Raw genomic sequence first — 27,407 nt, forward strand, 5'->3', positions numbered from 1 at the left:
CCTCTCTTTAATAGTGCTTTGTAACCAGAAATAGCAAGTAGGATGTCTCACAAGGGAATGATTTCCGACAAGAATTGTTACTGTATCCTAGGTACTATGAATTTCTTGAAGGACCATAGGTACCAAGGAATATCAAAATTTTTATCGCCATAATTATGGGAGAAGTGGTATCAAAAAGCACTTACTTACAAGGGTAAGGCTGTGGCTAGTATTCCAGGGCTTTGGGAGGGGACCAAGTGGAAGGAGACTGAATGAGAACTAATATTTAGAAGATACTGACTTTAGATAGGACTCTCAATGAATCATGATCACAAAGCCAAAGATATGGAATCTTTAATTCTGTCTTCTTTTTGGTTTTTTAACAATTCTGAGACAGGCCCTCATTAAGTTGCTAAGGCCATCCTTGAACTTGCGATCCTCCTGCTTTAGCTTCCTGAGTCACTGGGATAACAGGCACTTGCCACTATGCCCATCTCTGAATTGTTAATTTTTAGAAATCAATTAGAAGGTAAAGCAAATCGTTAAGTAAATAAAATCAGTTTCTACAGAGAAACTATATAACATGACCTACCTCCCAAATTTGTCCTTTTTGTTGAAATCTGCACCAGTATTCAGCAGGAGGTTTAGGCACTCCAAATTCCTATTAGGTAAAAGAAAAAAACTTAATTGTCAGAGATTTTGCAGTAAAATTGGTAAGTTTAAATAAGAATTTTTATTCGTATTTATTTATTTATTTTTTAAGGTGGACACAATGTCTTTATTTTATTTTTATGCGGTGCTGAGAATCGAACCCAGTGCCTCACACATGCTAGGCGAGCACGCTACCACTTGAGCCACATCCCCAGCCCTAAATAAAAATTTTTAAATGAGGATATATATGAAAAAAATATCATGATTTACATTCTGTGAAGAATAAAACATTAGAATTCATCTTATCTAAAATTTAAGAAATTATGTATATAAATACTGGTACATTCACAGAAAATAACAAATGACTCATATCATTGTTTAGAAGGAAGAGCACATTTGTAAAAGAGGGCCTAAGGAAATTTTAGGAAACCATATGCTTGTAATTAAATGGTTTAAATTTAAGTGGTTTTCAATACTAAATTTAAATAGATTAAAAAACCAAAAAACTTTAAAAACATACCCAAGTCAGTTCTCCATTATCTTCTCCTATACTATTTTTTTTTAAATTTTTTTTTTCAGTTGTAGATGGACATTATACCTTTATTTATTTACTTTTATGTGGTGCTGAGGATCAAACTCAGGGCCTCACACATGGTAGGCAAACGCTGTACCCCTGAGCCACAACCCCAGGTCTCTTCTCCTATACCATTAATGCTTACTTAGATGCCTCAATTAAAATAACAGGAGAAAACATAATACTCATGGGTATTGCTGAAATTTAATTTTTATAATTTTGAACATCAATTAAGTTGAAAACTGTAACTGCCAAATAATCAGACAAGTCTGTTGGTCCTCTCTCTGAGGGCAAGTTACATGGAAATTAGCTTTTAACCATACCATTCTCTGGAGACCACAAAAGAATAAGGGAGTCAGTCACATTCTCACAATCCATTTATGGATTGTGGTATTCTTGATTTAGAGCACACTTGTCTTCTGAAGTCTCTGGAAATTTTTAAGGAATTATCATTGGAAATAAAGTTCTTGCAAAATGCCCTTCTAACAATCACAAATTAAAAGTAGCTTATCACATATCTAAAGAAGCATCAGATTAGCAACATGCTTTCAGAGACTTAAGGGTTTTAATTGAAGTTTGTCATTCAACAGAACCAATTGCCTTGTTTCCCCATAAGCTATTTTAAAACAGTCCAAAATCTCCAATCTCAAAATTTTCTTTTCCCAGTAGTATCAAGACATAAACACCACCAACATTTTTTCCCTTAAGATATGGTTTAAAAAGTATCTGAAAAGCATTAGTATTTTTTTTTTAAACTGCCATTCTTTTTTTTTTTAATCTAAAGCATCATTGATTTCCATCATAGGTTTTTTTTTTTTTTTAAAGAGAGAGTGAGATAGAGAGAGAATTTTAATATTTATTTTTTAGTTATCGGCGGACACAACATCTTTGTTTGTATGTGGTGCTGAGGATCGAACCCGGGCCGCACGCCGCACTACCGCTTGAGCCACATCCCCAGCCCCGAGCATTAGTATTATAGAGAACATTCTAAATGGTTTGTTGTTCTCATTGACTATAGAAGACATTTTTTACTTGAGGAATCACTATATTCATTTCTTCTTTTATCCAGGAATTGTTTTCACTTAAAAAAAATATATATATACTTCCTTTTGTAGGCTTTCTCTCCTTCCCCCAGTTAAAATCTATGACTTAGGTAAGAGAGGATTGGGGGTGGGGGGCGCACAAGTGATTTCTGCTACTTTGGACTTCCTTTATATGTGTGTGTGTGTGTTACTGGGGACTGAATCTAGGTGCACTCCACCACTGTTAAATCCTCAGTCCCTTTTCTTTATTTTGAGAAAGGACCTTGCTAAATTTCCTAGGCTGACCTTTAACTTGAAATCCTCCTGCCTTGGTCTCCAGAGTTGATGGGATTACATGCATGTACCACTGCACTCAGGACTTCCCCCCAATCATTCCTTTTACGTTTTCTTATTTTTTTGGTGACCCAGAAATAAGTAAGAGGAACAAAAACAAGAAAAACTGCCATGACCAGCTTTCTTTGTCATTGTCATTGTGCTGGGGATCAAACCTAGGACCTCACACATTCCAAGAAGCATGTGCTCTACTACTGAGCTATATTATATATACTCCCAGCCTCCCCTCCTATTTTTTTTTAAAGAAATAAAAATAGTATTTACATACCCTCCAGCTGCAGCTGCATGTAGACAAGTCCTGCCAAAATCATCTGGGGTATCGATTTCAAATCCTGTAAGAATGTATGTCTTATCGATTATATAATATTATAGATGTGTTACTTTAAAGTATTATATCAAGAAATGTCAAGAATCATAACTTTTCCTCCAATCCTAAATAAAAACTATGAGTTCTGAATATGAACAAATGAATGTAAATATTTTTAATAATGTACAATATTACAAAAAAATTTTTTACCAGTATTAGATTGGTGTTTCAAAACAAATATTAGAGTGTTCTTTTTAAAAGGCCATACCAGGCATGGTGTCATGAACTGTTAGTCTCCTAGCTATGTAGGAGACTGAGGCAGGAGGATCACTTTTCAGAAGTTTGAGGTCAGCCTTGGCTATTTAGCAAGATCCTATCTCAGACAAACAACTCAGACTTCTAAAAAGGCCACAGGATACCATGGAATATTATTCAGCAATAAAAAGATACTGATAATGACACAAAGATGACCCTTATGAACACAGTGATTCCATTCTATGAACTATTTAAAATGGGCAAATTTAAAGACATAGAAAGTAGATTAGTGGTTACTTAGGGATAGGGGAGGGCAAAAATGGAGAATAATTGCTAATGTTCCTTTTTTATTTTTAACAAGGGATTGAAGATTTTTAAAAATGGCTTGTTATGATGGTTATCCAACATACTAAAATATATTGAACTATATTCTTTTTTTTTTAATACTTATTTTTTAGTTGTAGTTGGACACAATACCTTTTATTTTATTTATTTATTTTCATGTGGTGCTGAGGATCGAACCCAGGGCCTCGCACATGCTAGGTAAATGCTCTACCACTGAGCCATAACCCCAGGCCCGAACTATATTCTTTAAAGGGGAAATCATAAGGCTTTTTCAAAGAGCAATAAGTGTTTGTTACCTGTACATTATTACTGCTAAGAGATACTATTTAGTATTTTATTATCATTATGTATTTAATAATTGAAAGCACTTACTAAGAATCATAAATTGGTAGTAATAACTTAGAAATCTATCATCTTGGTTTTGTTTTTTCCTTTTTGATACAGGGTCTCACTAAAGTTGCCCAAGCTGGCCTTGAACTTGTGATCCTCCTGCCTCAGCCTCCTGAGAAGCTGGTATTACATGCGTAAGACATAGCACCCAGATCCTGTTTTGTTTCAAACAGACTATTAGAATTTAAACTACTAATTATATACTGCATAAATAATTTCATCAGATCACAGAACATACTTGTTTCTTGAAATGGAAGTCAAGACCAATAAGACATACAAATAAAGATTTTTTGCTTCCAGTTATTAAAGGACAATCCAAGAAGACTGCCATCTAATGAACAGAAGAAATATCTAAAAATATCCCATACCCCACTCCAGCTAAAAAAGAAGAGGAAACAATTATAAAAATAAAATATTTTCTCTAGCTGATGAGAAAAATCAAGTTTTAAAATTATACTATGTTTATGTATGAATATAACAAAATGAATTCTGTGTATGTACACATCTATATAAAACTATAATACACTAATTGAAGTAAGAATATTAATATTGGTACTGTTACAAGTACTACTACTACTACTACTACTACTAGAAAGAAGGTCAGTAGAGCAAGAAAATGGGGCAAAGAAGAGGAGCAGCAAAGGGAAGGTACTGGGAACTACGACTGATCAAATTATGTTATGTGCATGTATGAATATGGAACAATGAATTCCTCTATTATGTATAATTATAATGCACCAAAAAAACAAACAAAAAAACTGAACAGTCAAACATCTAAGAGGTATTAATGAGTAATCTATACTTGGATCTATTTATAAGTAATTAAAAAAAAAAAAAGATAAAGACATTGTCTTAACACTAGGAAGGGAGGGAAAAAACCCACAGAAAAACAAAAGAATTGGTCTGTGAAGGCTCCATTTACCTGAAGAAAGAAGTTTCCTGCAGCAATCTGAAAAACCACTCAAGGCTGCCAAGTGAAGGGGGAACATTCCATGTATGCCACGCCTAAAGTTAACAGAATAATACATTAATTACAACACAAGAAAAATATAATCATTTAAATAAATTACATACAGACTACTTAAATAAAAGATACCAGATGAGTCAAAACTCCCCAGACTTTGGAGAATAATATGGTCAGAGTGTGAAAATAGGTAGAATTTACCACATAGTTATATTTTTCCTAGGGTAGGTTTTTTAACCTCAGCACTATTGTCATTACAAACTTTATCATTGTTGGAGTATACATTTTATGTTCAGAATGTTCACCAGCGTTCCTGGGTTATACTTACTAGATGTAACACCTTCCTTCTCAACCAAAAATGTCTCTGGACTTTAGCTTAGGGAGCAAAACTAACTCCCATTTTTGCCCTACCATTTAAAACCATTCCCACAAGGCAAGATGTTCAAGAATGTTCATCACACTTATTAAAAGTAAAAAGTAGGAAGCAAATTATGTTTGCAAGTAAGGAGGATAAAGTGTGAAACATTCATATAATAATTAAATACCACAAAAATAAAAAAACTAGAGCTACTGGTAGAGACATCAATCAGCTCCAAATTTATATCTTACACAGTAAGTCAATGTGAATTTTTTATAAAAGTTGCAAAAAAGATGTACAGTAGATATGTACAGCATGCCATTTATAAATGTATAGAAGATAGAAAATTTCTTAAGGAATAGATAAATGTGATACACAGAAATAATAAACACTAATTTAAGTACAATATTCATTTCTGCAAGGTCCATACAAAAGATCTCATCTTTCAAGTAAAATTTCACAGGAAACCTTATTATGTAAAATAAATAAAAGTGAACTGATCTGACTAAAGGGGGAAGCAGGGGACACACTGTAGTAGCAACCAAGGAATACATGAGCTCTGCATAACAGTCTGAAAACAATCATCTAGATAGTATTTGGATGAAAACAAAAAGTGTGTACAATTTTGTCAGACTCCCAAGTCCCTGGGATTACAGATGTGTGCCACCACACCTGTTAACTTTTCCCCCCAAGTCTCTTAAATACTTCCACACTAAAAATAAAGATCTCAAAAATTAAATCTCTGATCAAAATTGCAATTAGTTATGTTTGAAAAAGAAATGTAAAATATGTAAAAAAAAATATGCTACCTTGACTTGACAAGAAAATTATATTTATACATTTATATACCATACTGCCAATAAAAAGGATAAGGAAAAATTCAAGTATAATACTGAGGACAAAAATCTACATTTCCATCTGAAGTATTTAGAAAACTATACTTCACCCTCCTTTTGTATTTCCCTGTGATGGCTATCAACACCTCTGTAAGTACTACTTACTTTGCAGTGTCAGCACCACTTGTGATAAGAGTGTTGATCAGCAGCTCGTGGCCATAACGTGCTGCTATGTGCAAAGGGGTGTTTCCATTCTTATCTTCACAGTCAATTACAGCTCCTGTGGAAAAAAAAAAAAAAAGGCACAATGTCAGACCCTGGACTATATAAAGATCAAGTCCAACTTATTACGTGCAATGTAATATAAAACACCTCTTAAGTAGAAACTAATGGATACAGCACTTCTAACTAAATTTTATTCATACCATACTTACTGGGTCAGGAAGTTGGGGTTACAGGTTTTATGGCTGAAGCAGTTTTGTAAATTGAGCATAAAATTTTAATATACTTTAAAGCCAAGCATGGTGGTACACACCTGTAACTCAGCTATCCAGCTACTTGGGAGGCCAACGCATGAAGATCACAAGTTTGAGGTCAGCCTGGGCAACTTAGTAAAAATCTTTCTCAAAATCATAAAATAAAATAAAAATAAAAATAAAGGGCTAGGTGTAGCCTAGTAGTCGTATACTTGTCTAGCATGTGCAAGATCCTGGATTCAATCTACAGTACTGCTTATTAAAAGAAAAAAAAAGATTTTAATATACTTAAAATTGACAAAAAGACTTCAAGGGTCTAGCAAAATTTAAAAACCATTATGCTAGAACAAAATCAAGCACACTTCTTTAGAGCAAAATTTTTCATAGCTTCAATGTGCACATTCTGCACCATTAAGAAGATTGTATATACTGCTCGAAAAATTATTTGATTATGAATTTGTTCCTAGTTTTTACCTACAAAACTACAGTGCCAGCTGAGTGTGTGTACCTGTAATCTTATCAATTTAAGAAGCTGAGGCAGGGGGACTGCAACTTTGAGGCCAGTCTCAGCAATTTAGCCAGACTCTGACTCAAAAAGTTAAAAAAAGAGCTGAGGATGTAGCTCTGTGGTAGAATACCCCTGGGTTCAATACCCAGTACCAAAAATAAAAAAGCAGAAAAACAAACAAAAACACAAGCAAAACCTATAGTACTTATTCTATCTTGAGGACTATTAAACAGCTCCTTCAAACACGGTTTGTGAAATAATGACTTAAACATACCTAAAAGTTTTTTATTTAAAAGTTTAGCTTGCCTAATAATAAAGTCAAACACAAAATGAAAGAAGTTCGTAAAAATCAACTAAAATTCTAAAAATTTAAAATATTCAAAAGGCAAAAAAAATAATATATGTTAATATATATAATACTTGTAATGGAAAAGGCAGTTTTCTACCAAGCAATGTTGATTAAAAAAAAAAAAAAAGAAAACTAACTGCTATGGAAAATGTATAAATAGAAAATTAAAATTCTGAAAGATACACATGCATAGCATTTTATACTCTATAACTTGATTTTTTAAGAGATCTGAAGTCAAATATTAAAAATTTATGGATTACAACAATTAATACCACTCATTTTGTGGATGTTTTTACTAAAATAAAGAAATAAAAAACAAACAGAAATACTTTTTACCACTCTGGATAATGGTTTGTGATCTGGAGAATCTACCGTGGAGGGCAGTCATGTGCAGAGGGGTTTTCCCATCCTTACTCTGAAATGATTGAACAAAAAACAATTTTTAAAAATTACTATTATTATATTAAAAAATACTATTAGAATATGTAATGTTTAGTTTTATTTTGAATATCCTCATTTTCATCTTCTACAACTATTTCTCAAGCATTAAGTTTAGTTGAAGCCTATGGAGATAAAAATAGCTGTTCTGTTCAAAATTATGAACTAATTTTTTAAGCATGAATATCATACTATACAAATGTACAAAAAACTCCATAATCACAGTTTATAAAAAACTCTGTATGGTCCATATGATCTGATCTTAATATTAATCTTACTCCATAGGTGAGGAAACTGAGGCACATAACCATGAATGACACAATCAAGATGTGCTTCCTAAGTTTAAGACTCAAAATTTCATACAGTTCCAATGCTTTCATTCTATGAAATCCTAAGCCCTATCATTTTTGACACACTGGGGATTGAACCAAGAGGTACTCCACCACTTAACAGGCCCTTTTGTTTTTTATTTTGAGGCAAGGTCTTGCTATACTGTCAAGGCTGGCATTGAACTCATGATTCTCCTATGTCAGCCTCCCAAGTCACTAGGATAACAGATGTGTGCCACCATGTCTAGCTTGAAGGAGGGTCTTGACAAAGGAAAAGTGAATATTGGAATTAAAGTTGGATACTATAAATCATTTAACAAACTATATATAATAATTTGTTTATAATTATTTGTAATCAACATTGTTAATCATTTTCTCAAATCACTTAATACGTTAAACTGGTTGCGCATTTATATACTGTAGAAATTCTATTTTTTTTTTATTGGTTGTTCAAAACATTACAAAGCTCTTGACATATCATATTTCATACATTAGATTCAAGTGCATTATGAACACTGTAGAAATTCTAAAGGCATTCTCAATATGAAGAAAAATAATCCCTGATGTAGGTAATAACTTTTCTTCAGAGTTAGGTAATTTCTTTTTTCCCCCTAAAACTTTTAGGTTGGCTGGGTGCAGTGGCATATGCCCGTAATCCTAGCTGCTTGGGAGACTGACGTAGGAGAATTACTAGTTTAAAGCCAGCCTTAGCAATTTATCAAGGCACTAAGCAACTTCACAAGATCTGTCTCAAAATAAAAAATAAAGAAGGGCTGGGGATGTGGCTCAGTGGTTAAGCACCCCTAGGTTCAATGCCTGGTACCAAAAAAATAAATAAATAAACAAAATCTTTTGATTAATAAAAACATACAAAGAAAAGAAACTGTGTTGTAGTTCTAACTGCTGAGCAATACCCAGCATATTATATGATTGTGTACATACTGAAACTGAAATGTGACAAGAGCCCTAGGTTTATACTAACACCATTATAATGGAGACCTCAAGAAAGCCTCATGCCATGTGGACTATTACGAAAGCACATCATAAATACATAAACCTAGGTGTTTTAGTTTATAATTAAAAAAAAAAAATTTAGTTGTTGATGGACCTTTATTTTTATTTATTTATATGTGGTGCTGAGAATCAAACCCAGTGCTTCACAATTGCTAGGCAAGCCACAACCCAGCCCAAGTCCATAATTTTATATAAAATTTTCACATACACAAGCAAGTGATCCAAGTAATCTTAAAACCAAGTAATCTTAAAAAAATTTTCAACCCTGGAGGAAATTTGAAAAGGGATGAGGGAGAGAGGATACATGCTTGCATTGCTACTTGCCATAAGCAAAAATTTGGACAAGTTTCCTACTAGAGACTTCACTTCCTCAACTGAAAATGAAGATAATAACTAACATCTATACATCATAGATCTGTTGTTCAGAGTAAATATGATACTTTTTGGAAAACTTCATATACCATACATACTATAAATGCTTATTTTAATATAAAATTATCATTTTTACTTCAAGCTTTTTTCTTTTTCTTTCGGGTAATAGAGATTGAACTCAGAGGCCTCTACCACTGAGCTACTTCCTCCACATCCCTTTTACATTTTTTCTTTTGAGATAGGGTGTCACTAAGTTTCCAAGGCTGGCTTTGAATTTGCAATCCTCTTGCTTCAGCTGTCTGCATTGCTGGGATTATAGGCATAATCCGTTGTACCCCAATTTACTTGATGTTTTAAAGTATGTCAGTTTTTTTTTTTTTAATTTTAATTTTTAAGCTATAGATGGACACAATATCTTTATTTATTTTTATGTGGTGCTGAGCTCACCACTGAGCTCTACCATTGGGCTATAACAGCAGCCCCCCAGTTGTTATTCTTTCAGTCAGGAAAAAACAAAACAAACAAACAAAAACCGCACAACAACAACCAAAAAACAAAACCATTTTAATAAAATAATTCTAATTCATTATTTGAAAATGTTTCCTATGTTGCCAATTGTATCTACAGTCTTTTTATTTGGGGTGTGTGTATATATGTGAGAAAGAGAGAGAGGGAAGTACTGGGGATTAAACCTAGAGGTACTTTACCACTAAGCCACATCCCTAATCCTCTTTACTTTTTATTTTGAGACAGGGTCTTAGAAGTTGCACAGGGCCTTGCTGAGTTGCACAGGCTGGCCTTGAACTTGCAATCCTATTGTCTCAGTCTCCCTAGCCACCAAGATTATAGGCATAGGATACTAGCTCTACAGCTTTGGTTCCCACAAAAAACAAAAACAACACCAAACAAAGAAAGACTTCTAATAAAAACTAGGATTCAGGGCTGGGATTGTGGCTCAGTGGTAGAGCATTCACCTGGTGCTTGCAAGGCCCTGGGTTTGATTCTCAGCACCACATAAAAATAAATAAATAAAAATAAAGGGATTGTGTACAACTAATAAAAATAAATATTTTAAAACAAACATAGGATTCATAAAATGATGAAATTGGGATGATCTCACTAGTTAACATTTATACACATAGTAATCAGTATATTTCAGGTCAATTTTAAAACACTTAGATATGGGCTGGGGATGTGGCTCAATCGGTAGCGTGCTCGCCTGGCATGTGCGGGGCGCTGGGTTCGATCCTCAGCACCACATAAAAATAAAAATAAAGATGTTGTGTCCACCGAAAACTAAAAAATAAATATTAAAAAAAAAAAATAAAAAAAAAAAAAATAAAACACTTAGATATACATATAAAATCAGTCATTTAATCCTCACAATCCTATTAGAAAGATACCATTGATCCTATTTTACAGAAAAAGTAAACTAGGCCCTGAGGTTAAAGGACTCAACCAAGTCTCTGATCTAGTAAGTGGTAGAGTCCTTTATTGTAAGCCTACAGGCACCATTTGAGTAATATTTTTACTTTCTGCATACTGATCATAAAAAGTATTCTAAATATACAAAGGAAGAAGAGCTTTGCATTACCAAATAAGAAGTCTGCCTTAACATGTTAGGAAGGCATATTTATTTCTCTCTGTACTGAAGAAGCAACATGGAGTTTTACTTAACCCCTCAAAGCAAATAAATAGAAAGACCCACAAACATTTTAAGAGTTGATATTGAATATGACCAAAACCCAGTAATAACAAAAGGCCACACATTTTACAATTTTTAAGTTTAAATATTAAAAGAAGTACTTGATGTATTCCGTTTAGCTGACTCAACTTTATTCTTAAAGAACAGAGTGGGTGGGGAAAGGAGAGCTTATAAGTAAAGCAATCAATGCAGAAGGGCTCATGTTAAGCAAATTTATAAAAACCAGACCTATGTTGCCTTTTAAAGTCCACTCATTTACCTCTTCCACTCTGTAGAATAACTGACTTAAAACCTTAGAAACTGAATTTTTATAAATTAAATGATTACAATTTTTAGTGATCTACAACTTAAGGAAAAAAAAACAATATGGAGACTAGCCTAGGAGGGACAGAATAAATGAAGAGGGGAAAAAAGAGAACATGAACATTAGAGAATTTAATTTTAAAATTTATATTTTAGGTTAAAAGTTTAACTTTAAAATTTTAAACTAGGTGCATATCTATAATCTCAGAAAAGTGGAAGGCTGAGGCAGGAAGATCACATGTTTGAGGCTAGCCTGGGCAACTAAAGGAGAACTTGTCTTAAAATAAAAAAATAAAAGGACTGAGGATGTAGCCTCAGTGGAAGAGTGCTTGCCTAGCAGCCTAGCATTTGTGAGGTACTGGGTTCAAACCCTAGTGCTTAAAAAAAAAAAATGTGGGTATTAAGAACAAGGCCTTTTAGTCAATCAATGATTTAATAAATACTAATTGACAAATGCAGTTAAATACAGATTTCAGAAATGAATACTTATTCTTTCTGGTTGAAAATGGAGAGCTATCAACAATTTCTGTATAATTTCAGAGTCAGAGGAAAGTCATCAACATGGTAGATGTGTTTCATTGGAACTTGGCAATAAAATAGCTGGACAGTTAGTAGGATGTCACACATCCTTCAGAGAGATTAAAGCAACTTTTATAAAATCTGTTTCTAAATTAACATCATAGGCTGTTGCATTCAGATTTACTTAAAGGATAAATCTTAACCCTTTGCTAAAAAATTCCCTGTCATGTATGAATTTTCAAATTCATGAAGGACATAACTTCAAATAGGACCATTGTTATGAGTATTTCATAACTTGGCCTCTTATTGGCACTGACACTCAAATTGCAAATTTCAAAAGAAAATATACACTTAATGTAATCACAGATACTAAACTTAACTATGTAGACCGTAATATGAACCCAATGATTCATTATCAAATTATACTAAATATTCATTCCTAAATGTCAGTGTATAAATCAGGAAGCCTAATCTTTGTTATTTAAAGACATCACCATGTAATAGAAAAATGTATAATAGCTGGGCATAGTGGAAAAGCCTGCAAACCCAGCAACTCAGGAGACTAAGGCAGGAGGAACACAAGTTCAAGGCTAACCCTGGCAACTTAGCATGACCCTATCTCAAAATCAAGGAATTTAAAAGGGGCTGAGGATGTAGCTCAGTGGTAAAGCACACCTGGGTTTGATCCCCAATTTATCTTTCTCTTACACACATGTGTGCGTGTGCACGTGCGCATGCACACACACTTCCATGCACAAGAATAATACCTAATGATACTGGTAAGCCTCCATTATTTCCATGATACTTAATGTTCAACCTGAAAGATGATTTTAACTATAGCCATTTTAATCATAAACAGGTCCCACAGAGACCAAAATTTGGTTTTAATCTTTGTTTCTAAGGAATGTTAAGATGATGTAGATTTTTAAAAATTTTTGATATAACCTAATTATTGGATCTTTGAGGGGGCTGGGGTGCGCGCCAAGGGGAAGTGTTGAGGGCCACAGCCAAGTTGGGATGACATGGCATTTTTGCCAGAAGAAGGAAGTGGTTGAGAGGTGATGCCAGCAAGCCATTGAGATGATAATGGTTAAGTTAAGCTGCGTATTCAGTTGTATATAGACCCCTGCTGTCCACCTGGGGCGCCAGCTAGGAGTTCTTGCAGGGATTCCTGGGGAGTTCGAATTGGTTGGTGAAGTTCCAGAGGAGGGATTTCCAGTTGGGGGTGTTCCTAGAAGAGCCGCGCGTGGGTGGCATTCCCGGGAGTTCGGGAAATAAAGGAGTTCCTGTTTGAACCTACAAGTGCCTCGTGGCGGCAAAAAACCAATTCTCCTTTTCTAGAAAGCTTAGCTATTTTTCTGGGCCTCAATTATTCAAAAAACCAAGAATTGTTCAAATTATAATAAGCTGTTCAAACTTATCAAAACATTTTAGAGTAATTAGTTAAATTATTAAAAAGGTGTCACTTATTGGTTTGTTCAAAAACTGAAAGCCTTAAATGTTTATTCCTTTTTTATTCTTTGTTGTTTTGGTATTGGGGACTGAACCTAGGGGCTCTTTACCATTGAGCTACTTTTTAATTTTTTGAGACAGGGTCTATCTAAGTTGTTAAGGCTGGCTTGAACTTGCAATCCTCATCCATCAGCCTCCAGAGTCACTGGGATCACAGCTGTGTACCAACATGCCCAGCTTAGTTTGTTTTTTTTAAAAGATAGCTTAGCTCCAAGCATAATAGAAGTTCTTACTGATACCTCATGCCTCTCCTTCCTTGGGTGTGATATGAATAAATTTTATCCATTTGCTGGGAACAATGTAAAGCAATGATCTAATTATAGGTGGGCTTGATGATGCTACAGCTATCTGAGTGAGTCAGTGCCATCATTAAAGGCCTCAATGAAGTTAGGTAAAAAAATGGATTCCCTTCCGATCAGTAGTCTGAAAGACATTTTCCATCATACCTAGCAAAGGATCTAAAATTGCACTTATGTAAAACTCCCCGTAAATCACATTTTTCTTTTTTGATATAGGGTCTCAATAAACTGCCTAGGTTGGCCTCAAACTTGCGATCCTTCTGCCTCAGCCTCCTTAGTTGCTGGGATTATAGGTAAGCGCCACAACAAATGGATTTCTGTAAACCATGTTTTAAGCTTAAATATTTTTAATAATCTTAAATGGTTCTGTGGTTTTCTTTTCTTCTTAATACAAAATATAGTCTGCAAGCAACAAGTGAGAGTACCTTGGAAAAATCTAAAACGATTATGTACCATATAATAGTGATGCTCAAAATCTTGGTCGCATGTGCTTTCTCACAGAATTAAATACAGTAAATTAAGAGTTGACTTTTTTTTTTTTTTTGGTGGTCCTGTACAATCAGAAAAATAAGAAATTATACCCCATTTGATTCAAATGTGTGAACTGTCAAGATTATTGTACTGTCATGTGTAACTAATAATAAATACAGTAAATTATATTTTGGCTCTAAAATTTTGACAAATTTATAAAATCCAAATGCTTGTTACTGAACGTGATCATGACCAAAAAGTCAAAAACCAACTATTCTTTGTATGTAAAACACAGATACTGCCACCCAAGACTGTGAAAAATCTCAAAGAATTGTAGTGTAAATTTCCATATATGGACCATCTGAATTTTGCCACTAACATTTACTATGTCTTTTTATCACGTTATCAATCCATCCATTTAATTCTTTGATGCTTTTTAAAGTTAATCACAGACATCATTATGTGTCACATCTATACACCTCAATATGCGTATCACTAGTCAACATTTAGGGTTTTTCTTCCTTCTGAGAAAAAATTTCCATACAACAAAGTGTATCAAATCTTAAATTATCACCTTATGAGTTCTGATAAATGCTTATCTATATAATACAAAATCCTGTCAAAATAGAAAACATTACCATTATTCCATAAAGTTTCTTCATGCCCCTTTCCCAGTTGATCCCTCTACTCAGAAGCAACAACTGTTCTGATATTTTAACTACAGCTTCTGGAACCCCACAGAAATGGAATTTCCTGTGTTCTAGAACCTCACATAGATCGAAACAGTATATATATTCCTAACCTTAGGCAGCATATATTAAAAATTCATCCATGTTCTTGAGTTTATTAGTAGATAGTTTTTATTGCTAAATGGTATTTGCTAGAGATAGTTTTAGTAAATGAAATACTTCAAAGATTCTGATTTTATTTCATACCTTCATATTGACATCAGCCCCATTGCCAACTAAAAGTTCTAAACACAGTGCTCCATGTGTTGATGCAGCAGCAAAGTGCAAAGGAGTAAATCCTTTTTCATTCTTTTGATTTACATTAGCACCACAGTCTATAAGTTCATTAACGACAACATCTTGTCCATTATAGCAGGCCACATGAAGAGGTGTATTTCCATAGGCATTTGGTTCATTCATCTATTGGTAGGAAAAAAATGTGCAAATGTTAAAGTAGTCTTGATGACTATCATTATTGTGAACTATTTTAGGAATTTTCGGGTGGTTGTCATCAAATTATTAAAGCAAAAAAAAAAAAAAAAAGGAAAAATACAGATGAAATCTACAGTGCTAAAATTCCTTTAAAATAATGAATATAACAAGTATTTTGGTGTTAAATGGATTCTGTATATTTAGAGATAGGCAATTCACATAGGCAATGTCTATACATATAAAATGTCTACATCAAGACAAAACTGAATGATTCCAAAAGGAATATTTTTAGGAGAATGAAAACAAGCATAATCTATTTTTAAAAGGCTTCAAAGTTAGGGACTTGATATGAAATTAACTCCAATAATTATGAAAAAATTAACAATCTGAAGACTGAGGTATATTCAGTTCGGTATCATGTTATTTTCAGCTTTTCATTTTGCAGTGACAAGACTAAGGTTACTAACAGAGATCAGGATTTTTAAAAATAAATGAAATTCTATTCATTTTTGTTATAGACTTGTAAATACATTCCAGTTTCACATGTTGACATTTTTATCAAAAGGCAGAAGAATGCTCAATAATGAGAAATAATCCATCCAACTCAGGTGGCTACCGCCACCAATTCATTTCAAATAAATAAAATAGGGCAATAATTTAACATTTATGTAACTTTTGTGTAGTAAAGTTTTACCTTGACTGAAAAAAGATCTAGTCTATCCTTGACTTTAGGGAGATAATCTGTGACATAACCCATACCTCAGGTTAGGTTGAAGAAACAGAATAGGTTTGACACTTGATACTAGGGTAGGGGCCGATCATACCAGATTTAAACCAACACTGTGATTCAGGGTGGGGGGTTTTGGGTCATTAGGTATCAGCAAAATTGGAGACTAAAATCAACCACTTGGGCAACAAATTAATCATGCCTATGATGGGGCCCCATTAAAAAACTAGAAATTAGTGTACGCACTGGCATGCATCTGTAGTCCTAGCAACTCAGGAGGCTAAGACAGGAAGATTGCAAGTTTGAGGCCAGCCTTGGCAACTTAGTGAGACCCCGTCTCAAAATTAAAAATAAAGGGGCTGGGGTTGTGGTTCAGTGCATGTGTGAGGCACTGTGTTTGATTCTTAGCACCACATATAAATAAATAAGGGTCCATCAACAACCAAATAAAATATTTTTTTAAAATTAATAATAAAAAGGATGGGCTCAGTGATAAAGCATTCTTTGGTTCAATCCTTAGCATCCAAAATAACCCCAAAACAACAACAAGAACACCTGTGAAAATGAAGCTCAGATGAGCTTTCCTAGTTGACAAAACTTTGTGTATGTTGTTATAAACTGATGCTGGGAAAGTAATGCATCCTGACTCTATGAAGAGGACAACTTAAGAAAACTCCTTAGCTTTGTCCTATGTGTCTCCCTTCCTCTGGCTATTCTTAATTTGTACTTTCCTACTATAATAAACCATGATTGTGAATGTAATAACTTTCACTGAGTTTTTTTGTGTCATCCTAGTCACTGAATGGTTTCATTTATTTATCTGTTTGTTTATTTTCTGGTACTGGGAATTGAACCCAGGTGCACTCTACCATTGAGCCTATCCCAGTCCTTTTTATTTTTTATTTTGAGACAATTTCATTAAGTTGCCCAGGCTGGACATGAACTCATGATTCTCCTGCCTCCGCCTCCCAAGTTGCAAGGATTACAGGCATGTACCACTATATTCACCTTAAACCTCAATGTTTCTAGAAGCCCCACCACCACTTGTGGTTGGTCAGAAGTGAAGGCAGACTTGTGTAGAGAGAGACATCCCTCTAACCATGTAGTTGGCCCCAGTTTGTCATAATTTTGATACTTTCTTTTATGAGATGACTGGTAATAGAAACTGGAGGAATAAAAAAGTAACAGAGTAGATTTTGCCACTCTCAAAACCTTCAAAAGGAACTAACTTTGCAGAAACCTTGAATTAGGATTTCTATATCCCAGAATTTTTAGAGATTAGTTTCATTCATGGTAAAGTTTTAATTCAGGGTAATTTGTTACAGTATTCCTAAGAAACTAAAAAAACCATGCAATAAGAGATCATATGTCACTAAAAGATCCCAAGTTGGACCATTTATTCTAAAGAACATTCTGCCACCAGAATTTACAAATGTTCGTTTTACTGTCAATAAAATAAGCTTCTAAATTGTGCTAGGATGAATTTAAAAGTGATTAGAAATGATGTTGCCTTTATTTGTGTTAAGGGTCTTTTAAGACACTAAGTTACTCTGTTGAAACAGGGCTATTAAGAACTATTGAGCTGGGGCTGGGGATGTGGCTCAAGCGGTAGCACGCTCGCCTGGCATGCGTGCGGCCCGGGTTCGATCCTCAGCACCACATACAAACAAAGATGTTGTGTCCACCAAGAAGTAAAAAATAAATATTGAAATTCTCTCTCTAAAAAAAAAAAAAGAGCTTTGTAATGTTTAAAAAAAAAAAAAAAAAAAAAAGAACTATTGAGCTGAAATGGAACTTCTCTACTTTGCCCTCTCCAAGAGCCCACAAATATGTTTGGTTTTTTAAACCTCTTCTGAATCCCACATTTTCCATACTTACTTGTTTTCAGCAAAGTGTTTCCCTATATCCTAAATTAGCAGTCCTTTCAGCTCTATTGCACTGAATGAACTCTGTAGTGTCAAACCAGGATATCACTTACTTTTTTTTTTTTTTTGCAGCTGAAAACTGCCTCCTTTTAGTAGATCCTTGCCTTCTCTTTCCTCCTAATTTGCTGCTTTGAAAAACAACCACGTTTGTCTTAACCATATAAAAAATAAGAGTAAACATATTCGGACTAAAGAATATGTGTTTAAAGGATCACTTGTGAAAACTACAGGTACTATTAGTTGTCTCAGTTTAGAAATTAAATATACCCTGATACAGCAGTACCCCTTCCTCAAAAAAGAGAATTATATATTAATCAACACTTAAACTTGGTGAGCAAGAAGTCTCTTGTCTTCCTGCCTACCTGATATCCTATAATGGGTTCTGTGACAGCCATTTAAAAGGGAATATCTGACTAATTAAATGAATAAGACTAATAATAACCTAGTCACATAATCCAAGTGTGCCTGACCTGCTGGTTTATGCAAAACTGGAGGAAATGGAGCTACAGAGTTTGAAACGTGATGGAAAGAAAACCTTCTGGAAAATCACCTTTGGGATTTACTTTACCTCCACATACTTTGACATATTACCTTGATTATAAATTAATACACTGTTTAAAGAACTATAATCATTTGGTTAAATGACAAATATTGTAAGAAATCTTTTTTTGGGGGGGTACTGGAGAATGAACCCAGAGCTGTTTTATCACTGAATCACATCTCCAGCTCTTTTTAATTTGGAGTCAGGGTATCACTAAGTTGCTTAGGGCCTTGCTTAGTTGTTGAGGCTGGCCTTGAAGTTGCAATCCTTCTGTCTCAGCTTCCAGAGTTACTGGGATTACAGCTATGATTCATCAAGCCTGGCTTCTGAAATATTTTTAAATCTGAAAGTGTTTGCCAGTGTAATAAAATTCATAAAATACTCCATTATTTTATATTGCTCTATATACCTACATCTACTCCAAGATCTAGAAGGTACTTGACTACACTGATCATTCCACTGGAAGATGCTGCATGAAGAGGCGTATAAGACTTCTTATCTTTGCATGTCACTTCAGCTCCATGTGCCACAAGTAATTTCACTACTTCAATATGACCTGGAAATGTGTTGAAGAAAAAATAGAGATGAGCATATATAAAATATTAAATATAATCCTGAATATATTTAAAGAAAGACAAATATGCATATTCATCACATAATACATGATAACCAACAATCAATCTCGTTACAATTTGAAAAAGCACAGAATAAAAGATTTCAGAATTATTTCTATAAATATTGGTAGAGGGAAGATTAAATATGATGCACTTTATTTAATTTGTCCAATGTCAACACTACACCTGATAAATCTTTTGCCTAGATCTTCTGGTCCCCTCCTACCTCACAGATTGACTTAATGCATTCTTAAGTTAGTTTTAATTTTTAACCTTGTTTATATTTCTCAGCCTTACTGGAATCTTGTTCTTATAAATCTGGGAGTGACTTCGGTTTGTTTCTTTCTAATTTTTCTTTTTCATGTTTGAGATGGGGCATTGCTATGTTACCAAAGCTCAAATGCATGGGCACAAGTGATCCTCCTGACTCTTCAAGGGGATGCCATAGCACCTGGAAGGCTTGTTTCAAGAAATTAGGTTTTCTTTTTGATACTGGTGATTGAACCCAAGGGCGCTTTATCACCGAGCTACATGCCCACTCCTTTTTATTTTGAGATAGGGTCTTCCTAAGCTGGCATCCTGCCTCAGCCTCTGGAGTTGATGGGATTACAGGTGTGCGCCACTGAATCCAGATAAAGCCCTATTTTAAAAGGGGGTTATATATAGGGAAGTGAACCACTAAAAACATTAAGAAAGGGTTTTCCATAGCCAGTTTGGAGGTGATTCATTTCAAAGAAAAAAGGGGAGAAAAGTTCTAGAGTGAAACAAATTATATTACTTTGCCTGGGTGGCTGTAGCCAAAAAAAAAAAAAAAAAAGTCAATTTATAGAAAGATAAGCTGAGGACCAGAATTTAATTCCCATAGGGTTCTCTACCCTTTCAGTCCCAGTATAAGGGATTGAACCCAGGGGCACTCTACTCCAGATATACAGCCATGCCCTTTTTTATTCTGAGTCAGGGCCTTGCTAAATTGCAGAGGCTGACCTTGAACTTGTGATCCTCATATCTCAGCTTCCAAAGTTGCTGGGATTACAGGTATGTTCTACCATATTTGGCTTCTAGAGCTCTTTTTTGAGTGGCATCCATGAGACATTATGGTATATAGATTTCAGAAGAAAATAATAAACACCATCTTTAATTTAATTCCCTTAGGAATTAAGAACATTTTCCACATTTTAATTTTGTTCAGGAATGGACAAGAAAACTAAAACAGGTTGTGTTAGAATTTATTTTCAGGGAAAGGAGGAGGAAAAAAACAGTTCATATTCATTTAAATTATGCACTGCTTCAAGAAGGAAAAAAAAAGTTAAGTTGCTAATCAAGTAATATTAGTTGGGCAAGATGGAGCATGCCTATAATCCCAGCAGCTCAGGAGCGAGGCTGAGGCAAGAGGATTGTAAGTTCAAAGCCAGCCTCAGCAAAAATGAGGTGCTAAGCAACTCAGTGAGACCCTGTCTCAAAAAATAAAAAGGGCTGGGATGTGGCTCAGTGGTTGAGTGCTCCTGAGTTCAATCCCTGGTACTCACACCCCCCAAAAAAGAAAAGAAATATTTATTCAATATCAAAGTCCATAGTAAGAGGATTTGAGGCAGAACATGCCTGGATAAGGCTAAAAGTACTGAAAACACTGAAAAGATTGAGGAAGGATGATGGCAGAAGCAAGCATAAATTGAGGAGAGAAATGACAATTTATTTGGGGTCAGGGTTGGGGCTAGAGAATACTGATAGAGACTTCAATAACAGTATAAGGAGGTGGGACCTAATGGAAAATTTAGGGAACCTCAACCAGTGGATGAAAGGAAGCCTGTGAGAAATAAATCACAAGATTACATGTAATCCCTAGTATCTACTGTAATGTTTTTGAAGGGTGGAACTGGGGATTGATCCCTGGAATTCTTTACCACTGAGTTACAACCCCAGCTATTTTTTGAGACAAGATCTTTTGCTAAGGTGCTTAGGATCTTGATAATTTGCTGAGGCTGGCCTCATGTTTTCAATCCTCTTGCCTCAGTTTACGGAACTGCCGAGATTACAGGCATATACCACCACACCAGGCTTCTTACACTAATGTCAATGGATTCTCTGGACATAATCTAGAGGTGACAATGTTTACACTTTAGGCTTGTCTTTAAGATGGGTGACCCATCAGCAGTTTCCTGTTTTCACTATTTAGTTCTTTAATCCCATATGCCTAGAGTAGTTTTAGAAGCTATGTGTCATCTTGTGCAATGCTTGCAAATGAAAGGAGAGTTATAAATCTGAATGCTTATGCTCAAAAATTAAATGGCCAGGGCTATAGTTTCAATGTGTCCCAGCACTTAAACTTAATATCTAATGCAACAGTGTTAAGATATAATTTTGTGTGGGAATGGGTTTGTTATAAACATTGAATTTAACTCTCCCTTCTAACCAGCGTGATGTCTTGTACCATGATATGATGAGGCACGGCCTACACCAGATGCCTATGCCTTGATCTTGGGCTTCCAGCCTCCAGAACAGTAAGGAAATAAATTTCTGTTCATTACAAATTACCCAGTCTCAGGTATTGTTATGGTAGCACAAAATGGACCAAGACATGTAGTGATTTCCAAGAAACATTGAATTACCTTTTTCAACCATAATAGAAAGGTCTAAAATATGATACTATATCAGTGACCACAAAGCTATGCTAGATAACCTGAGAAACACATAATCAACTATTTATGGAGTTCAATTATAGGAAACTACAAAATTACTCTGGCCTTCCATTTCATACAAATAGCTGTTAAGACTAATCGTTCAGGAGTAAAAGGCCTGATGCATTCTATTTAATGTGTAAATTTTTAAATATACAGTATTAGTTTTAAATCACAGCATTGTTTCTAAACCATCTTGAAAAATAAACTACAACAGAATATTCAAGAAAGTTTCCAAGACTTAAAGTAGAAAACTATCAGGTGTGAGGAAGAAATTTTAGTATGCCACAGAAGGCTTGCTTCTGCATTTTGTACCTCAAAAAAAAAAAAATTATCCATTACATATCTAAAGGCACATACTTTTGGTATGAAACACTAAGTTTTCAGCCTCTGGCTATCAAAATATTTTATCTATCTATCTAATTTTGAGACAGGGTATCACTAAGTTTCTTAGTGCCTTGCTAAACTTCAACTTGTGAGTCTCCTGTCTCAGGCTCCAGAGTCACCAGGATTATGGGAGTTTGCTACCATACCTATTCTGGCTATCAAAATAGTGACATGTAACAAAAATGTTAATCTTCATTTTTAATCGTTCTTTGCACCTATACTAAAATTTCAGAATTGCAGTTCAGCATGGATTCTTCTGCTTTTGGGTATTTTACAGACAATGGACTTTGCTAGACCTTAGAAGTATCTGTACTAAAATTTGATAAAGATGATACATAAGATTTGATACAGAAAGATACACATACATGGAGTGTTACAACTGATTTGCATCCATTTTACAATGTTATATAGGTTTTTAAGGTTAATCATCTTCTACTTAATCTTTAATTTTAAATGAGAGATAGGAAAAGACAAAACCAAGAATAGAAAAACAATGAGGAAAAGCTACAACTATCACATGATTCTTCCAAATTAGAAGAGACACAATAGCAAAAGCAGAATTATTAGAATGTGTAAGGTCCTGAGTTCAACTCACAGCACTGGCGGGGAACCTAAAAATGAATTACAACCTTTGGCAGAAAGAGAGGAAGTCCTGAGCTCCATGGATGCAAAGGGAGGGACTTCAAAAATAAAATGTCTGTTGAGCACAGTGGTACACACTTCTAATCCCAGCTACTAGGGAGGCTGAGGCAGGAGAATCACAAGTTTGAGGCCAGCCTGGACAACTTATAGAGTCCCTGTCTCAAATAAAAAATCAAGGGCTGGGAATGTAGCTCACTACGCACTTGCCTAATATGTGTGAGGCCCTATGTACAATCCCCAGTACTGCAAAAACAAAACAAAAACCACATATCTACACCCATGACTTTCTCCAAGAGGTAAATCCTAGCCTTATAAGACTTCTAAGGTCCATGGCAGGTTATATTTCCTCCATGCTTAGAGATCTGTTTCTATCTGCATGGTCTCAGCACTCACAACAGAGTAGGAATGCTATTTTTATGCATTTAAAAATATTCTAAGATAGGCTGAATTGCCTCTTTAGTTTTCCAAATTATCTCAAGAATCAAACAATGTTTTGTTAGTGCTTGTATCACTAATTTGCATAAAGTACTGGGTGGTCTATCCCAGGATAATTTTCCTCATGAGGTCTAGTTTTATTTATTTTTATTTGTTCTAATGAGTTATAAATGACAGTGTAATGCATTTTGATACGTCATACATAAATGGAGTATAGCTTCTCATTCTTCTGGTTGTACACAATATAGAATTATACAGGCCATGTAATCATATATGTACATAGAATAATAATGTTTGAGTCATTTTACTATCATTTCTATCATGAGGTCTAGTTTTAGAGGGCAATCAAATAAAAAATGAAGATGCACAAGAAACTTAGTGCTTGGCCCAATATAAGATTTCTTAATACATCTTCATAACTTATATATTAGAATGAAAACATAACCACAACTGGCTCATAGTAAACCCCAATCTTAAATTAAAATCAGAGGCCCATAATTGAGATCTTCCTCCCTTTATAAATAATTTCAAATAGCATTTGTAGCAAAATTTCGCTGTTACCAAGATGGTTCCACCTGAGCAGGAAAATCAGATATGGTGTATCTTTTAATTGTGTTAGAAATGTTAACACAAATAGCAAAAAATAAAATGTACTACTTTCCTAAATATATAATGTGAAAAAGTAAATTCAAAAAGTACATACCCATATATGCTGCCCAATGGATAGCACGCCTATCCTTCTTATCAAAAGCATTAATATTGGCACCTCTGGACAAGAGTAGCTTGACCATCTAGAATAAAATAAACACAGTTTCAATGAAATTCAGAACTAGAATTGTTCAGCCTTGTGATGAGTACTTATCTTAATTTCTCTGGCACTATATTTCTGATAGAAAAGGAGCCAGATTGAATATTTAAGGCCATTTAACATAACAGGATAAAATAGGAAAAATGTGTTCACTGTGGGTGTTACTGAAGTCAGGTAGTTATCTTTCTAGAAACCATTTATTTCTGTCCTGGTATTTTATGAACAACTAGGTATAAATAAGAAGGTCTAAAGTTAGAATATTTAACAAGAGATTTTATTCCTATTCATAGCCCAACTGTTATTAAAATGCAAAGTGAATACTCTTCCCAGAAATGTCTTAAATTTAACTTAGGTACAAACTTAACATTTACAAAATGATTAAACTTGAAGGTTACTACATAGTCTACTTATCTCACAAAGTACCAAGAATAATAATTATACCTAATCATATTTACAATATTTTCTTTGTTGAAGGAATTCCAGATTTAAATTAGGACACATTTTGTGACCTTAATTATAATGGAGGCAAGGATTTATGCTGCAAAATCAGAGAAGTATAGTGGAAAGAACACTGCAGCCGACAGCTCCCCAGCTATGGAATCTTGGGAATAATTCTCTACCACTTGGAATTTTTGTGTCTACAAAAATGAAGGACTAGGAGCTGAATATTGTAACATATGCCAGTAGTCCCAGCTATTCAGGAGAGGCAGAAGGATCACTTTAAGCCCAGGAGATGGTAACCAGCCTGGGCAACATAGCAAGATCCTGTCTCATTTTTTTTTTTTAAAAAAAGGCTGTAAAAGTTCATCTCAAAGGTTCCTGTAACAGTTTGGTTCTTCCCTGACCCTCATGTACTTATAAACCTCACTCTTTGATAAGACAACTATTGTAAGTGACGTTTGCTGGAAGACAACTAAATACTAATTTGCTTAAATTGATTTCTTTTGATGGTCTGTCACTGAAGAACTCTCTTGACTAAATGCTGAAACTAATTTATAAGAAAGCATGTTTCAAAATTCTTTGCCACTGGGCTGGGGATGTGGTTCAAGCGGTAGCGTGCTCGCCTGGCATGTGCGCGGGGCACTGGGTTTGATTCTCAGCACCACATAAAAATAAAGATGTTGTGTCCACCGAAAACTAAAAAATAAATATTAAAATTTCTCTCTCTCTCTTAAGAAAAAAATTCTTTGCCACTATCATTCTGAGTGAACAAAGAAATTGCTGTCTTCCCAGATTCATTTTTTCCACAATAGAACACACTTTTCATATTATGTTAGCTAGCAGGCTGTTACTCCAGGTTGACTATAAAATTCAAGTGCATAAGCAGCACAAACTAAACAAACTTCCAAATTTGAGAAAGTTTTATCATGGAAAATAAAGTTTGAAGATTTGCTATGGGCAAAATTTGACAAATATGAGTAAGATATTTTTATTTCCTTTTACTATGGACTTATAAATGGCTAACAAAGGGAAATTCAGCCAGGCACAGTAGTGCCTACCTGTAATCCCAGCTGAGGAGACTGGGAGGAGGCTGAGGCAGGAGAATTCCAAGTTTTGAGGTTAGGGCAACTTGCTGAAATCCTGTCTCAAAATAAAAGTTAAAAAAAGGCAGGGGATGGGGCTTAGGAGTATAATACTCCTGGATTCGATTCCCAGTACTGTGGAAGGGAAAAAATGTCACCTACCTCACCATGTCCACTGAAAGCTGCATGATGTAATGCAGTTCTTCCGGCTCGATCAGACACATTTACATTACTCAGAAGAGGTACCAAAGCTTCAGCACACTTTACAGCTTTATTAGCAGCAGCGATGTGTAAAGGGGTTTGCCAATTTTTGTCTCGAGCATTAACATCTGCAGAATGCTTCAAAAGTACCTGAACTGCTTCCTAAAACATATGAAGATAAGTTATAAAAGACAAAATAGTTAACAGTTTTAGAAATTGTTTACATATATGTATATGCATGAAGGAAATAAAATTTCCTGAGGAAATGAGAAAATTCTGCTATTATTTAATGTTAAGATGAAATTTATTAAAGGAAAAAAATTCAGAATTTACAGCTGAGACATTCTCTTTACATATGTTTCCATTAAAGGACTAACAATCTCTAACAAAATGTATGAAACAAGCCAGGTTGTGGTGGCACACCTTGTAATCACAGCTACTTAGAAGGCTAAGGCAAGAGGATCTCAAGTTTGAGGCCAGCCTGGGCAAATCAGCAAGATCCTACCTCAAAATAAAATAAAAAAGGACCTGGGATGTAGCTCAGTGGTAGAATGCTGCCTACCATGTGCAAGCCCCGAGTTCAATCCTCAGTACCACACTCAAACACACACACAAAATTACAAAATTAAAGATTGACAAGCGTTCTTCAAAACATTCATTTTTTAATAGCATGTTTCTGTTAGTAAGACACAACTTATATACTGAACAGTATTAGGAGATTTATTATTTTTCCAGTGAAAACATAAAAATTTGAAGTATAATATTTCTCAAAGTATTACACATGCTACATTTCTAAAAATGAAAAAATCACAACGTCTAGTTCATTAAATTATTTTTTTTTCCAAGAAGTACATGGAAAACCCCACACCACCACATTAATAAATTGAGCCTCATGACAGAATTCCAAGGATTTTAGTATGTAATCAATATTAAGCAATATAATCAGAAATAAACTTTGCAAAAAAATTTTTCCTTACAGTGATAATCCTATCTTTGGTAGATAAATACCAAACTATGTATGAAAAAAAATTCCAGAACCAAAATAGGATCTTAGTTCTGTTACTTACAAGGTATACTAGTCAATCTTATAAAACTGACTCCTGGTGATTTTATCTATAAAAGTAGGGAGTGATGTGGTGGTATCATAAATCTCAATTTTAGTTTAAGGCATAATAAATTAATGTACATCAAGTTTAAAGTATAAATTGCTATAAGTATACAAAGTATCAAGGAAGACAAAACAAAATACTATTGTCTATCAATCACTAACAGCTTTTTAAGCCCTTAAATTAAAAAGTAATCAAAATCACGAAACAGCACAAGTACCTAATAGGGTTGGTAAAAAACTGAAGAGATGCGTAGTAATTCATGGGCATCCTACCTGCTAAGGAAGCCAATTAGCTAATCAAAAATGGGGGAGGTATGACTCCACAATTCCA

General features: G+C 34.5%; 1 protein-coding gene across 10 annotated transcripts in view; it reads right to left on the minus strand.

Moving 5' to 3' along the window:
• Ankrd28 (ankyrin repeat domain 28) overlaps positions 1-27,407 on the minus strand; it is a 173,059-nt gene that overhangs the window by 45,270 nt on the left and 100,382 nt on the right. For all 10 annotated transcript variants that reach the window (XM_046452736.2, XM_058582194.1, XM_058582198.1 and 7 more), the window contains 9 exons: positions 25,930-26,130; positions 24,140-24,227; positions 19,097-19,239; positions 15,266-15,478; positions 7,705-7,783; positions 6,201-6,315; positions 4,800-4,882; positions 2,849-2,912; positions 572-640 (listed from right to left, as the gene is read on the minus strand). In XM_046452736.2, coding sequence (XP_046308692.1) covers positions 572-640; positions 2,849-2,912; positions 4,800-4,882; positions 6,201-6,315; positions 7,705-7,783; positions 15,266-15,478; positions 19,097-19,239; positions 24,140-24,227; positions 25,930-26,130 — 1,055 coding nt within the window. The remainder of the gene's footprint in view (positions 1-571; positions 641-2,848; positions 2,913-4,799; positions 4,883-6,200; positions 6,316-7,704; positions 7,784-15,265; positions 15,479-19,096; positions 19,240-24,139; positions 24,228-25,929; positions 26,131-27,407) is intronic.

Source organism: Marmota monax, unplaced genomic scaffold, assembly GCF_021218885.2.
Source record: "Marmota monax isolate L192 unplaced genomic scaffold, Marmota_monax_Labrador192_F-V1.1 WCK01_AAM20220418_F8-fsc00042, whole genome shotgun sequence".
Classification (NCBI taxonomy): Eukaryota; Metazoa; Chordata; class Mammalia; order Rodentia; family Sciuridae; genus Marmota; species Marmota monax.